This window comes from Tachypleus tridentatus, chromosome 8, assembly GCF_004210375.1.
Source record: "Tachypleus tridentatus isolate NWPU-2018 chromosome 8, ASM421037v1, whole genome shotgun sequence".
NCBI classification, from domain to species: Eukaryota; Metazoa; Arthropoda; class Merostomata; order Xiphosura; family Limulidae; genus Tachypleus; species Tachypleus tridentatus.
The window spans coordinates 99,843,725-99,861,290 of NC_134832.1; the positions used below are offsets into that span (position 1 = coordinate 99,843,725).

At 29.6% G+C, this 17,566-nt stretch overlaps 1 protein-coding gene and 1 long non-coding RNA gene across 3 annotated transcripts in view; one reads left to right on the forward strand and one right to left on the reverse strand.

Annotated features, from left to right (window-relative positions):
- The window catches only part of LOC143223043 (uncharacterized), a 409,689-nt gene extending 392,135 nt beyond the window's left edge, over window positions 1-17,554 (reverse strand). The window contains exons 1-2 of the mRNA XM_076450426.1: window positions 17,421-17,554; window positions 8,929-9,014 (exon numbers count right to left, since the gene is read on the reverse strand). Coding sequence (XP_076306541.1) covers window positions 8,929-8,946 — 18 coding nt within the window. The 5' untranslated portion in view covers window positions 8,947-9,014; window positions 17,421-17,554. The remainder of the gene's footprint in view (window positions 1-8,928; window positions 9,015-17,420) is intronic.
- LOC143223046 (uncharacterized) lies at window positions 126-3,796 on the forward strand. Of its 2 annotated transcripts, none has more exons than XR_013012634.1 (3): window positions 126-2,809; window positions 3,052-3,141; window positions 3,380-3,796. It is a non-coding gene; the product is annotated as an uncharacterized LOC143223046 (long non-coding RNA). The 2 variants fall into 2 exon arrangements; XR_013012635.1 differs by having other exon boundaries at window positions 126-2,297.
- Window positions 17,555-17,566: the final 12 nt, after the last annotated feature.

Genomic DNA, 17,566 nt, shown 5'->3' on the forward strand with positions numbered 1-17,566 from the left:
AAACAGTAATTCACCTTTATGAGACGTTGCTTTGCTGGTTTGGAAGTTTAACTTCCCCATTTTTGAATAAAATCTAATTCTCTAGAAATCCAGTCCCCAAACCAGGGGATCTTATTTACTTTCAGGAGACACCAATTCATTATTCTAGGAATCTGTTTTACCAACATGGATGTTTGATTCAACCTCAATATATATCATTTCCCTGGTGAGATTCTAATTCAACGACTTCAAATAAATCCACTTTCCCAAAAATCTGGTTTATCTCCTGACGATATCATTTCATGACACGTCACCCAACATGTAATATTCCCGGTCTGATTTAGAGGAACGGAGGTATCAGTAGTTCATACACCCCCTTACATCATATGTGACCAATAATTCTTTCGTGCTCCTGTCCGACAAAAATAATTGTTTGACAACTTACTCAAGTACGATTTGGCATAGTTCTACCCTGTTTATTATGTGCTGTTGCACTACATGACCTACTAACGCTAAACTAGGTCGTGCTTTTTTTTTTTTTTTTTTACTATGCTGAGTCCAAATGTGTTATGAGCAAGTCCAAAACAAAAATAAATTGGAAGTTGTCTTAAGAAAATAGAGCTCTATCACTTCGTTTTTAGTTCAGGTAAAGTAGGTGTTTTCCACGTAGATAAAAAATGATTTTGTAAATCCTGGATGAAAGAGACCCACGCACCCTCCAGTGACAAAGTGGTATGTCTGCGGACTTTCACCGCTAGAAACCGGGCTTCGATGCCCGAGGTGGGCAGGACACAGATAGCCCATTGTGTAGCTTTGTACTTAATTCTAAACAAACACTCTAATGCATAATTTCGATAACTGTTTGTCACATTTTCTAAACAAATATCCAGACAAATAATAAGTTTTAAGAACACGTTATGGTGCGTACGTACGTTCTGTTTGTTTGTTTATGAATTTCGCGCAAAGCTACTCGAGTGCTATCTGCGCTAGCCGTCCCTAATTTAGCAGTGTAAAACTAGAGGGAAGGCAGCTAGTCATCACCACCCACCGCCAACTCTTTTACCAACGAAAAGTGGGATTGATCGTCACATTATAACGCCCCCACGGCTGGGAAGGCGAGCATGTTTGGTGCGACAGGAATTCGAACCCGCGACCGTCGGAGTAGAACGCCTTAACCCACCTGGCCATGCCGGGCCCACGTACGTTCTGCAAATAAACTAATAATCGGTTAGTCTACAAAATTATAAAAAATATATTAATTGTGATAATGATGTTCAAACACCAAAAGTGTTTTAGGTTACTAGCGGCAACTAGGGCACAACAAACTTAAATTAAGCAGAGAACTGTGGGTATTTGTTACACACAAACTAGTATTCAAAACAATTAGAACAGTGAAACGTACTGTTAAGTGAAATAGTTCATGTTTTAGGTTTTAAAAGAAATTAATGTTTCGACATGGATTGTACCGGGGAGGGATGGAAAGACATATTTAAAATATAATAGTTTATTTGGATATACAACTTCTCGGTGTTTCACAGCTACCAATGTTACTTTTGGCGTCATTTACGTTACCAGTTACTTCATTCCAGTTCTTAAAACTGCCTCCAACACCCTAACATTTGTGATTCACATCAAACATAGCATTTCAGTTACTTACCATTAAACGAAGCCCAAAAAAGAAAATTTTTATTAGATAAACCGAAATTCGATTTACACCTTTCTCAAATGTTACAGCGCCACAGATTAAAGTTCAGTTGTTTGTTTGGGTTTGCGCAAAGCTACTAAAAAACTATCTTCAATAGCTGGCCCTAATTTTGAACTCTGAGGCTACTTTTGAGGGATAGAATACCAGGATTTGACAGTCACTTTTATCGCGCACCTACAGCTCCAAAATGCTCCACCCTTCGGGAGAATAACAATCGGACCGCTTTCAATTACAAAACTTCAAATTACTCATCCCAATACAAAAATAACGCATAACAACAATAAATGTAAATGTACGTATTTCTACGTGTAACATACAACTCTAGGCTTAAAATCTGTAATAAATTTCATGTAAACGTTTCTCTTTATTTATTCATTTAAGATTCAAAATAATAAGAAACTTCTGAAGACATAGATAAACAGCGTTTCAAATAATCCTGTCTTTAGTCGTTCAGACTAACTGACATGTTCTGCCTGTTCTGGTTTTGACGATAAGCCGGTTGGGCAGCAATACATATGGAAGACGAAACACAGCTCTGAAATACCAGTTTTACACGCCTATGACTTTGAAACTAAAATCGACAGTCTGCTGTTCACGACAAATTTATTACATGGTAGCTACATTGTTAAACCTATTGGTTTCCAATACTTCGCTAGCTTTCAGCGTTGAAACCCCAGCTTTTAATATACTTCTGTAATTTTAGTTTTCAATTTAATATTCATTTTCCTTCTGTAAACAACTAAACCATTTTTTTAATTACGAATTGTAAACCGATATCTCGTGAAGCTTTTATTGTTACGTTATTGTGTTTATGAGTGTCATTTGTTCTTTTCAGTTAAAGTTGATAATTCGAACATTAAATTTGTACTTTCGTCTGTGACGCAGTAACTTCTGTGAAAGACATAAAACCATATATATTCTAGAGTTTGGTTCGTCTTTACTTACTAAAATGGTTTAATTCCTTTAACCTGTACTGCAAATTAAAAAAAGAAAAGAAAATTGACAAAGTCTTGGTACAACTTCCTACGACTGATATGATAAGGTTATTTGCCGACGCGCCTAATTTCGTACTACACATCACAAAGAAGGTAATCTGTCGGCAATATGCACCGCCTATGACGGCAGGTATTATAAATATTGTAAAAAAATATTGACTACCAGTGATTTTTCAAATTTAATTAACCTTTAATTTAAAAATATTTGTATTAGAACCTTGTATTAGATGTCAGTTTATAGTAAACTATATTGAGAGTTCCAAATGTCTTTTCCAAATCAGTGAACAAAATTGACTACATATTTAAGTGCCTAACATAAAGTGTAAAAACAATTTTTGTGAAAGACTACTAATGTGTGTACTTTTCATCAAGGAAGGTACAAGAAGATAGAGTTCCAAGAAACCCACTGCACCCTTTCTTCCCTATCAAACAATGAGACCCTAGAACCATTCCTACAAGAAGGTAATATTTTTTGTTTCTAGTGGGAAAAAAAATCTTTATCCCTTTCATATGAAAAAACCTGCATGATACAGAATATTCAGATGAGATCATCTATAATTTGTTTGATACTTGTGTTTTATTCAAATCAGATGACATGACTAAAACTATTATGGCAATAATGACTACTTTCTTTCAGGCAAAAACTAAACATTCAATGGTGTTTTATCTGTCTCCACAGTCTTTTTTTTTTTTTTTTAAGGTACTGACTTTGGGACTTTTAGCTTCTTGTGGAATATGAAGTGAGCCTTGGACAATGACCACTCATAAAATGTTCTCTATGGATATTATTATTATCTGATTCTTTTCTTTTGTAAAGAAGTTTTCATTGATTTCGAATGACTGCACAGAAGAAACCCAGTTTCCTCTCCCATACTAAACAGTCTTCTTCCTCAAGTTTGGGTTTATGCAAGTCATTCTAGTAACTTCTCTCAGTTCCTGATACATTGGTGAAAGGTGTAGAGACTTGTATCTGAGCCTTATAAATTGACTGATTCTCTGCAAGCATTGTGTGCCCTTTACAGTCAATGATGGTTTGAACCTTTCTTCTGTTTTCATCAGCTTTGCTTGTCTCATTCAGAAACAATAACATAAGTTATAACATATATACACACACACACACACACACACACCAAGGAACCATGTGGTCCTTGTAACCATTCTATAAGAAACACAAAAGAAATTTACACCCATTTTTTTAAATAATCCCCCCTTAGCTCTTATATAGTGCTAGCTTCTACTACTGCTGAAAACAACTCATTCCATAAGCTAATCATTCTGCTTAGAAAAAAAAACTCTTAACAGCAGCATAACCTATTTTTTCTAAACCTTAAAATCATGTCCTCTTGTCTATAGAAATTATCACAAAAATCATGAAACTTTTATCTTATCAATTGCTTAGACAATCTTGTATCATTAAGTTTACATTTTACCCTTCTTTCTCAAGATAGAACTTAATATACATTAAGCAATCTTCATAAAACAATCCCTATATCCTTGTAGTCATCTTAGTAACATTCCTCTGAGCCCTTTCCAATTAATAACTTCCTTAGATAAAGAAACTAAAACTGTATGCAACATTCCATAAGGCCTAACTGGTGAGTTACTCAAAGAAATAACTACCTACTGACTTGCAATCAGTTTTTAATAATATCCAGAAGAATCTTAATTCTGTGGAGCAAGAAATTAATAACCATCTGTTTGATAGGAGTTATAAATTTACTGTAGGAGTTTGTGGAAAGCTTTGTGATTTAGTGATTATTTTCTGTTTGTTGAAGAAGATTCCAAGCGAGGACATCCTTGATAAGGCAAAATGTTTGTTTGTTTGTTTCATAACTTACAAAAACATTTATAAAATTCTGTTGATTTTGAAATTACTACTAGCAACAGTAAAGTCACTCTAATGACTTGTATGACTACTTATCTACCACTGTGTCAAAATCCCTTTTTTTAAGCCAGAATACTGAGTGGATTTCCAACTTCATTAAATGTGTTACCCAAATTATAACCTAAACATATTACTTTGCACTTACTCTATACATCATTGTCCAACTTAACCAATTAATGAGTTATTCTATAGAATCTTAATGTATTCAATAAGAGCTATAAATATCGGAGTGTGTAATTTCATCAGTAAATTTTGATGTTTTGTAAATCAGAAATAATGATAATTTAATTCCAAATTTCAAAAAGCAAATGTTCTTGGAATGCAACAAGATTTATCAGTTATGAATTGGGAAGCTGAGTTATCTGGAGACACTGAGAAAATTTTTAAAGAAAACATTTTCAATATTCAGAACAAATATATTCCTTACACAAAGAAAAGGTTAATTTCAAGTAAAAATCCAGGTTGGCTAACAAAGTGTTTTTGAGAGATAAAATTAAAGAAAAGAATCATAAATTAAAGAAATTTAAATTGACTGATAATATATAGCACTTAGAAGATTAAGAAAGTTGGTCAAACAGTACATTTGTACATCTAAAATGATATATGAAACCAAGTATGGCTTATAACATAAAATTAACAGTAAGGATTTTTAAAAGTACATTAGGGGAAAACAAAATGTTAGGTTGGGAAAGTACCCTTGAGGGATGGTAAAGGAAGGCTTGTATATAATGATAATGAAATGACTAGATTATTAAATTCTGCTTTTTTTCATATTTTGCTAGTGAAAACTTTAACAGTATTCATCATCTTGAGTAGCTGATAAATGAAAAAAAGTTGAACTAGACAACTGCATAAATTCTGAGCTTGTTAAAATAAAATTGGGAAATTTAAAGAATGATAAGGTTCCTGGGTCAGACAATATTTCCTTCAGAATTTAAAAACTGCAAGGATTGGACACATGGATCAGTTGACACAATTTGATTGCAAGTCCTTGAATAGTGGACAAGTGAATGACAGATTGAAAATTAGCCAATGTCACTCCCGTCTTTAAGGGAAGTCACAGAATTTGTCCCAGTAATTATAGGCTTATTATTAATCTTGCATCAGTTGTGAGAAAGTTTTGGAAAGTCTGATAAAAATACTTTTCAAAGTCATTTAACAAAGTTTAGAATTTTATCAGATGGTCAGCATGGTGTCACTAAGGGAAAATCTTGCCTTACAAATCTTTTGACATGCTTTGAAAATGTTACTGAATATGTAGATGAGGTCAGGATTCAGAAAATCCATGTCAAAGAGTAACGCTGCTTGATTATTTTCCAGATGTATACCACAGGTGGATCTCATTCAATTTATAACAACAGTATGCATAAACAAGCTTCTAGCACAAATAGTTTTAGAATACAACATAATTTAAGTCAATATGAAGAGACACTAACACTTAATTTATTGTGAACACCCACTTTTCTTAAAATAAGTTTAATCTATCTTTAGAAATTCAACTCACTCACATGAGATAGTTATATCATTTTAGTTTTATAACCTAAGATATCAATAATCCTTTTTTAATCATAAATCAACCATTTTAAAGGCTAAATTTATTTTACTAAATTTATTCTAACATTACATCAATTTACATCTATTACATCAATTTATTCTAACAAGATTGTGATATATTTTTCTAGAAACTTAATGTTTCACATTTCCTTCTGGGAAAATCATCCATTTTGGTTATTTTTCTATAAATTAAGATTATTTTAACAAGTTGGTTGGGAATCAATGTGTGTGTGTGTGTACTTGATATTGTCTATCCAGTAAAGGAAACTTTTTAAAAATATTATTAATATAATAACTTTTCTACCAGAAACAAAAACTGGTATAATAATTTTGAACCAAAAAAGCAGTTCTCATTTATGGTATAATTGTGGTACTTTTTAATATAATCTAAATGAGCTTTCTTTAAAACACTTGTTCTTATTGGGTAGAATCATATTTAAATCAAAGTTCCTTTAATATATGAAATAATAATAAATTACATAAAAAGAAACCTACAAACTGAGTATTCCCTTAAAATATAAGATATTATTAACCAACAAGATTTCCCGCTCTTTGTCAGGTTGAACTACAACACTAACAGTTGGTTTAATATCAGTAATAATATTATCGATTTTAACGAATTAAAAAAAATATCTTAAAGATTTATATTTTACAATTTGAAATGCTATTACTCTGTTGTTTTTTTCATAACACATAATATTCAATTTTCAAATACATATATAATAAGAAGCTTGTATACATTAATTACTGCAGGGAAGATTAACAACATCAACAGCACCTACATAAGATCAATTATCTGTACATGTTAAGTTTCATGTAATGAGAAACAAAAAGAGCAAAGATGTAACTGAAACGGTAATAGATCATTTATATGGATAAAATGCACAACAAAAAATAATGATCTATTCTACCAAATTTGTGACCAATTGTACAGAAAAAAGGATTATACATTATACCAAAGCTGTAATCAAATGCACACAATAAAAATTATATGTTCTATCAAAGTTGTAATTAAATGCACTCAAAAAAAAACCTATCCTACTAAAGCTGAAATCAAACAAACACAAAAAAATGTATTCTACCAAAGCCGTAATCAAATGAGCACAAAAAAAATACATTCTACCAAAGCTTTAATCAAATGAACACACACATGCAAAATTAATGTAACTGACACAAAGAAAGGATATCATCCATATCACATTTATTGTCATTTAAATATGCAATATAGTCATATCTGACAATAAAACAGAAATGTGTTAAACAGTGAAACTTCACAAGTTAATTCCAGTTTTACATCTTCCCCCACTTAGTGTTATAGACTGTTATTTTCATGTGCATTTTGCTTTTGGTTATAAGAACTCTTCTAACTTTCCATTTTATCAGCTTTTCTTCTAATGTACATTGGGATTTATATTTTATTTATAACTCATTTTTTTCATTATTTTTCTATATGCAGGTGAAGTTCAGTGTATAAGCTTTATTAACTTATTTTTCTTCAAAATGAATAAACATAGGAATGCTTAATTTTTCATGTGGTTTTGTGTCTTCATCACAACGAAATTCAATCCTCAAAATGACAATTTTATACTAAAAACATTATTAATTTCGTGACAAAAATCTGAACAACAGTAACAGTTTAGTGTTGATTAATCATGAAAAACCATTGTAATTGTCTCCATTTTTAACTGAATTCAGAAATTGTTAATTTTTGTTGAAAATAAAAAATTTAATCATTGTAGTTTGAAATGTAAAAGGAAAATTGTACTGTGGGCTAATAGGTCAATAGACAGATATGAAATGTTGTTTAATGCTGTTTTTTTCATTTGTTTGTGAATAGAAGCACAAAGCTACACAATGGGCTATCTGTGTTCTGTCCACCATGGGTATGAAACCCGAGTTTTCTGCTGTGCGGCTGTTTCTTAAAAAGACACATTGCAAAAAAAAACAGACTGTTACACCAAAGGTGTTATATATTTTTATGTACGAATAGAGAGATACACCTGGAATAACAATTTCAATGTAATGAAAACATGATATAAAGCTCTCTGTTGCAACATTAAACAACTGGAACTGTTTCAATTGAAACATGAAATTAAGTTTTTTTTTGTTGAAATGTTTCATTTTTATGCTCTCCTCTTGAATTTTTATGTGACCTAAATGTTTTCTTGATATTTTTCACACTTGTACATTTGAACGTGATGTTGTGTAACATCTGAAAAGTTCATCTTCTATATCTCCCAGTTTTCAGGAAATCAAGTTTGTGTCATACGATGAAATTATGTTCTGTATAAACATTTCTCAACTCTTGATATATAACAATGGCAAAAAGGAAAATTTGCTTGAAATTGTTTTTCCGTAAATTTAAAAACAAGATACAAATTTGTAATAGTTTATAAGATTTTTCCCAACACTCAAGTTTGTGAAGAATTTTATCAAGTATTTTATACTAGTAAGCATCCATCTCAACAGAAAAATGAAAAGCAGATAAGGTTCAGATCTTTGCTAGACATGGTATGTTTGAAAGCATTACATGTAACTTTTAAAAGTTAGATTCTAACATAAAGAATAACAAAAGGTCATTTAGTTTACAAAAAGTCAAGGAGTAAAACAGAAGCTAAACTATACATTAACACATCAGCATTTACAGAAAGAAACGTCTAAAGGTGAAAGAAACTTAGAACAAACAAAAACACAAATGCTTACATTATGCTTTAGCGTAATAAAAATAGTACCTCATGTACATGTAGACATTGCTTTGTTCATTAAAGTAAAAGCAATATGAAAAACTAGCTATAGAAGATGCATCTTACAAGAAACTGTACTTCCATGCTTTGATCTCAGTGTACCAATCCTTTTGGCATCATTTTCTTCTATTGTTCAAGAAGCCTTCAAAAATCTACTTCAAAAAAGTACAGCATAAATAACAAAAGATAAAAGTGTTGAACAAACATCAAGTTAAACAATTAACACTGGAGAGAAAACAGTTATATGTGATTAAGTTATTTTATAGAGCTGTCAAATAACATTTAATTTTCTCAACCAAATTCTGATCATTTAACTACAAATTTAAATCAAAATGCATAATGTTAAGAAGTTTTTACAACAGACTTACAAATGAAAAAAAGTTATCTTTATTACATTAACTGAAAACAGATGTCAAAAATATTCAAGGATAAACCCATTTGTTGTTAATGTAGTGTTTCCTTCAGTTGTTTTCAGTATGTGTCTATGGGACACATCACTATAAATTTTTAAATCCTCTTAACTAGTGTATGATTATCTCAATTTCTAGATAACAATGAAACATGAAATTTCTCTTTCCTACTTACCATGTTAAAATACCAAATACTGAATTATGCTTACTTTTTTAGAGTGCACATATGTTTTTCTTGAGCTTTAATTGGCTTAAAAAGCACAATGTCCAAGTAATTACTTTTTTATATATTTTACTGTTCAATGTTATTTTCATCTTTTTACACTAGTTCTTAATATCTGTAATGAAGGAAATAGCCTACCAGAAGTTTCTAAGCATCTTTAAATATATATACAATAAAGTACATAGTAAAAACAGTCATTATAGTTATTTCTCACTAGTTATAAAAGGAACATTTTCTGAATTATGTTAACATTTACTCTACATGTACCACTATTTAATTGGGAATATTTTTATTGCAAGAAACATTCATTGCTTTAGCATTTATTTTAACACTGAAAATGTACACTTTTTTTTGCATTATCATAATTACACATATAGCACTTTGTACCTTCATAATTCTTTTTGACCCACATGCAATACTTTGATGATTACAATTTAGTACCATCCACTTATATTCCATTGTATAGTGGCCCACATGGCACCTGTATACTGTGTTAGGTTGTACCAGAAAACATTAGTGCATAAACAAGAAGGTTGGTATGCAGTGCAGATAAAAAAATTAAAAAAAGGGTTAATCAAAATGTTGCATTTAAAGAAGTTTCTAATTAATATAAAAAGATGATAATGTTGTAATTAATTATAAGTTAATTTGTAGAGATATTCAAAATATCATCAACTGTGTTTATCAGCATCAGAGTAAATTATAACTGTTCACTTGTCTTCATACCTCTAATACTAGATAAAAGTGCTTAAGTTAAAGCATTTTTGGGCAAAACATCTGTGTTGTTGAAATTTTAATTCATTACTGAAATAGAAATATGCAAAATATGTGTAATGCTAATATGATTGTGATTCTTTTCCCAGTTTCACATGTTCACTGTGTGTAAAATATAACCATTTTGTTTCTGTTAAGAAATATATTTGGTTCAGTTTATGAGATCAACAAACACTGTACTGATTTTCATAGTACTAAAGTACTTGAATTACACATCTGTTATTTTTTTAACTGCTGTTTAAAACATCTGACCTTCCTCACTACAGTATCAACAGGTGTTATTGACTAAACTGGACCTCCAGTTGATGTTCTATTTTCCCTGGTCAAGCATTATGTACAGTTTATTACTCTGACCACAAAAAGAAAAGAAAAACAACCTGTAAACCCTTTGTTTTTGATAAAATTTGATACAGGATACAGAAAAATTAAACATTTCCATAAAAATACAAGTTTCTTTCAAAACACAGTGAAGAATATTTATATAATACACTGAATACACTCTGATAAAGATATGTTTGATATAAGGTGTTCCTAAACATATCAACAGCACACCTGTACACAAATTCATGTATTCTTTTTTATATATTATAAAATATCATATGTACCAGATGTAAGTAAAGTAAATGATATTTCATTCCAAAAGGCTAAGTTTATTTATAATAGTGAGATAAATTCAGTAATAGACCATACATGGTAATAACTAATATTCATAAAGAAATATCACATGCACCAAAAAAATACAGCCATGATTCAGAATGTTCACAACTTATCTTTAACTTTAAACTGTAGAGATATTTTTGTACAGTACACTGTTTATACTTCGATATAAGCAAAAAGTAAAGGTTTCACTAGTTATTAAATACTAGGACAAGACTAAGAAACACTCCAGTAGATAGGTATTATTACACACACAAAACAATCTTTCTGAGAATCACAGGAATATTTAAGTTGGTATCATCTGGTTTAAACAGGTGCATACAAATTTCTCAAATAATAAAAAAAATCAAAATAAACTTCCAAACTCCTTACACAAGCTATAAAACTTAACCATATTACTACCTATTTTTTAAACATATATTTAAATTATACAAACAAATTCAATTCTGTCAGTTTTTCTATTAAGATTCTCTAGTTTCTAGGTAGAAAAATGTGTAGAAAACATTTTAAAGCATTAAAGAACTTCAACATTATAAAAAGAAGCTACTGAATTAGTAAGCTAACATGTTTATAAAGATCAAAATTAGGCCATTATAAATTACATGCATACAAAAATATATTTAAATAAGTACAGAATCCTACAAAAAAGTATTTCAGGTATAAAGCTGTTATAGAAGTCTTTTTAGTACATGAAATCTGCTGATAAAACCATTTGAAAGAAACAAGAGGCACTACTTCCAATAATAGATATCAGAATAATGTAATTTATTTCATAAAATACATTACTTATAAAGTTCTCGAATGGCATAACAAAAAGAGATCCACTGATTGGCAGAAGAATTTCATGGCAATTTTACCTAAAAGTGTATCAAAAATTTAAACTAGTTCCCAACAGATGGCAACACTACTGAATTTGTGATTGTGAAATATCAGTTTGTTGATTTCAGTGGCCAAGCACAAATATTCTGATAACCAAAACTTATTCAATTACACAAAGTTACAAAAACAAAAATTACATTTTGATTCAATATTCAAAAGGTTATTTCATACGTTAAGATATTTGATTCATTCACACTTTTAAAATTTCTACAGCACACAATAAAGAAATTGTAATGTAATATATGCATAACATATGGCATGTTTTTTTAGGAAATGTCTTCCTGCTTCCAAAAGACAGGTGACTAAAATTAGCTTTTACATTTCCATCCAAGCATAAAATAAGACAAAATGTCCTGAATAATGTTTCAATTAATTATTAAATGCTAAATCAGTTTCAAGTTAAAACTCAAGTAAAAAATAGAAAGATAAGTAATGAAATATGATAACCATTCTGAACAGCAAGGATAACTTGATATCATTATCTGAATGTAATAAGTCATAACAAAACAGCCTGTTTGAAACCAACATATTTATTTCATATTCCCAGCATCTCACCTTGCTCTTCTGTCACATCAGTAGCAATTACAAATAATGCTATAATTATACCTTTAAAATGTATGAAATATTAGCACTTGTACTATGAAACAACACAAACATGTACATATTAGCAAAACAAAATATGTAAAAAAAGAGGATTTCCTGTTCATGTAGTATTAATCACGCCTTTTTGTGGCACTATTTCACGCTAGCCATCATAATGTAATAACTTGTTGCTGAAGTAAATTACTCATATGTGTTTATACAAAAGAAAATCATACATGAAAGTTCTGGTTTATGTACATAAACATTTTTTAAAAAACTATACTTTAATTTTTTTGGAATTTTCTCTCACTTATTATATGCACATATCAAAACACAACACCAGTTAAAATTCTAACAAGTGATTTATTACAATTACAGCAATTATTATGTCAATCATTTCAATGCTTGGGCAAGCAGACATGGTTTAAGAATTGTCTTTCAGTGATTTAATCATTTTTTTACATACATGAGCCAACATGGCAGGAAACGAAATTTTTATTTACTAGGATTATCCATTATTTATGGTTATTACACAGATTGTTTACCGTTTTTATATAACTTTTCACAGATATGAAGTATTTACTAATATTTTATGATTCTCTTGGCACTAACTTCAAATGAACTACATACAGAGTTCAGTACTATGAGAAAATTGTAAAACATCATCAGGGTGAGCAATTAAATACTGGCCTATATATATATGTATATAAACAAGGCTTACTTAAATCAGTTAAAAACATCCAAACATATGAAAGTATAAACCTATCTCAAAAATACTAGAGACTCATATGGAAATAAATAAGACCAAAAATCTATACAAATTTAAATTTCATCAGTTAAGCTATAATTACTTTACATGTAAATACTTTATCATGTTTTAAAATCCACAAAAAATAATCAAACTGACCATAAACTTGTGTCATTACTATACAAATAAAATTATAGAAATTCCAAGTAAAACAAGATATCATTTAAATTATAAATACAAAAAAGGGAACCAAGCTATTGCTACTGATTAAAACACCAAATTTAAATAAACAGGATATAATACAATTTTGAATAAAGGACACTGAATATCTCCAATGTGTTCCCTGTAATGTATACACTATACAAGTAGCATTTTATATACTTTTGTCTGTCATAATTAAACCTCACCTGGCAAGTTCTGGTATTAAAAGAAGGGCTCTCTGGGCAGTGATTTTACAAACACTATTCTGGTGTGAAAAACTGATTTTACACAATTCTGCTGCTAGACAATTTTCTTCAGGAGTTTTCAACAAAACAGACAAAATTCAGTTAATAAAAGGCTTAACCAAAGCAAAATTATTTAATCTTCTTCAGAAATTCTCAACTGGACATTCTCCAAGTACCTTTTGGAGTTTTGATTTTCAAGAGCTTAATTCATTTCATAAAGAAGAAATATGAACTGATCTAAATAATAAAGATTATACAATTTTTGCAAACTTTTCAACCTGTTACTAAATCACTAGGAAAAAAACTGATGTTTCAAACCTGTAACTTATTTTAAATATGTTAACTTTTCAACTTTTTTTTTATCCAAATAGCATTTTGCCAAATTCCAAGAAAGACATATTAACTATCAAAAATGAACAAAAAAAGCATTAACAATTTCAGAATACTAAAACAAATACTGAAAGTTCAGATTTTATATGCAACCACCTAGAGTACCTATCCATTAGACAGGTGAAATAAAAACTCATTTGCAATAAAGGATAGGAAATTGTGCTTCTATTTTTTTCTTCACAAAGTAAACACTAAAAGTACAATAAAAATGCATAGAGGTATCAATACTAAAAATAGTAGTTACAGAGTTAGTCCTAATGTTGAGAGGTATACAACATTGGTAGTTTTACTAGAATTAGATATGACATTAGAAGATGGGTCCACTGATGTCACCAGTGACTGAAACATCATACCTGTTATAAAAATAATCTTCCTTAATATAAAACTGCAACCTGTAATAAAGTAAGTTTATTTTATGTTGCACTGTTGTAGATTTGATTAGTCTATATTAATAAACAAACATTAAGATTTGAAAATAGGAATTCTACACACAGTAGGTCTATTTAATTAACTTTTCAATATATTAAATTTTATAGATCATTTTCTTATGTTGAAGAGTAAAATGGTAGTTTTTTGACAGCCATATATAAAAATTTAGTGCATTAATATCAACATACAGAAGTTACATTTGAGTGATTAACAAGCATCACTCCACAATGGAAAGTTTAAGAATGTAAAAAAGTAACATTTATGGGTTTATATTCTGTGACACTACAAAGCCTAAATTTAGCAATGAATTCTGAAAGTCTAATAAATACTCTACCTATGTGGCATATATGATAAGACAACCAAACAGGCAATTCTAGATATGATATTACACCAATTGTGTGCTACTTCTGAAAACCATAGTAATGTTAGTAAATAATGGTGTGATTAAAATCAGTTTTCTTACAAGTGTATTCATCATTTATGCATCATAGTTCAACAGCTTAGCCATTATAAATCACTTGAATGTTGTTTAATTTTTCTTAAAAACTAAAATATGTAGCAAAATATATATATGCTTTTTCATCATGTGATGAACCAGATGTCTTCAGTAGAGCTGATTCTTTGTTTTTAAATGATGATAAAAATTTATCATTTAGAGTGTAGTTTTTTAAGTTTTAATAAATAAGATGATATATTCCATTGATATATTCTGTATTTTATTTCTGAAATACTTTTGGTTTATCAACATACCATTGTTTCTATTTTTATGTAGTATAGTAACATTTATTCTAATTTCTGAATTCATTGTTTGTTCTGAATATATGCAGGTTTATATAACATGTGGTCAAGAATACTATTAAGCTAATCTTATTTCAGGTTACTTTTGTCCCTTTGTTATTCTCAATTACTTAATGTGTACTTGTGTAAGAATGTTAACATCAGTGCACTTCAATTGTTGTTCAGGTAGTCACAGTGTTTGTGACTCTAATTATGTTTAATGAGAATGACCAGACACGTCGTAGTTCATGTTGCTCTGGGTAAATGCAAGGTTTCTTTGAAATTAAGTAACCTTATATTTAATAGTTTGGTTTGGAACATCATTGAAAATAGTCTTGAAGAGCTTTGTCATCAGTTGTCAGTCCAGTGAAAGTGATGGTCCAATGTAAGTAAACTGTAATTACACACACTGTGCACAATTCTGATTGTGCTAAGTATTGGATACAAACTATTAATATTGTATTTTACTTTCTGTTCAATCTCATTACTTCATTTTACATCAACTAAGTTAATAAGAAATTTAGTATTACTCTGTACTCAATATCTTGAGTGAAGCTATTGTTATTTAGCAGGCCTATTCATCAGTTGGAATGAACATTCAGTTTGCCTGAATATAACACACACCATAACTGCTGGTGTATCATAGCTTATCCCATTTTAGTATTTCATATTTGCAATATCGCATATTTTTTTCTGTAAAGCTAATTCAAAATGTTGTACTAAAAATTTTTCAATCATCAAAACTTTATTCCATTTCCCCTTCGTCTCTTAACCATTACTTATTATAACTACAAACATGAAGTCTCATTTGTTGTAGTCAAACTTTAAACAGAGTTTATTTTTTTCTAATAAAAGATGATATTTGAAATTTATTGCTAATTAGTCATCATTTTGAAACAAAAACAATTTTTCATCATTCATAAGTCTTTATCACAGGACTTAACCCAATACATGTGAAATCTGATAAATAAATGATTAGTTTAATTCTATTAATTTTACATTTGAGAAAACTAGTATATTAATTGTTTTATAACAATTAAACTTCTGTGATCTTATATGTTTACAAATAACTTGTACAACACAAGAATTGATGGCTCATTTGTAAGAAATACCATAAAATTTCTCATAATCCCTAACATCACAAATAAGGAAAATTTTAAAACGTAGATAAAAAGGAATTTAGAATGACTTGAAATTATCTTTCAATGATAAGTACTCTATTTAATGATTTTACTAGATTCTATCAAATTGATACCTGTTAAAACTTAGCAATTTTACATACAGCTTAGTTTTTTACTCTTTTTAAACAACATTTGTGTTAATGCTTAACACACTGACAGAAAAATTGAAAATATAAAAGTAATAATTTATCTCTTTCATGCCTTTACAATTAGCATTTTTTAACTTAAGGAGTATTTTGTTTAATAATGCAGAAACTAGTGAAGATTTGAATTCTAAATCTTTGTTCAATAGACACATGGTCATGAAAAATTATTCTTGCATTGTTTAGTGAGACATTTATTATTTCTGGGGCAAGGGATCATTTTATGGTAAATGTTTTAAAACAGCAAAGTTTATAGAACAGGGTTCACAGATTGCTTTTTAATCTTCCAACACTTTATATCAAGTTATTCCAAATACTACGTAAAATACAAAAAATACTCTCATACACATATATTTATAATTAAAACAGTTGTATAACATAACATCAAGACTGGAAGTTATCTACGTCAAACTTTACTCCTGGTAACTCAAATGGTAATTCTATAGTAAACTGCAGAGGATTCTCAGTTCAATCCAAATCGAGAGCAAATTCCATAACATCTTCGCATTTTACACTGGCACCTGACAAGTGACAATCATACCATAAGAATGTATCTAAGCTGAACATGCAATAAGTCAAAACCATCGTGTTAACATTATGTAGCTAGCAAAAGATAGCAATAATTTGTTGATAGGCCAAAGATTCTATGATTGGGCTCAACTGGATTTTCTGTAATAATCAAGATAAGAATTATCTGTTTAGTACGCGAGTTTTGTTAAGAGTGCTAATGACAAAATAAAAGTAGCAATACCACTTGAACTAGAAAATCATGAGCTCAACTTTAACGTTCAAGACCCAATTATTATCTCTTCAAAAGTATATTTTACAAGTAACAATTTATCATACGCAGTTTTCATAAATTTTGTACTCGTACTTATAATTTTGTTATTTTGATATTAAAATTAGTATTTAAACTAACCTGTTCTTTTATCTTTTCCCCATATAATAAATGTTCACTACAACCTCCTCTTATGTTGCGAACCAAAGATGTACACTATTTATAAATTAAGACGTTTATTTTCGTGAACCAAGAATTCCAAATGAAAAGTCGCCATCTAGTGATTA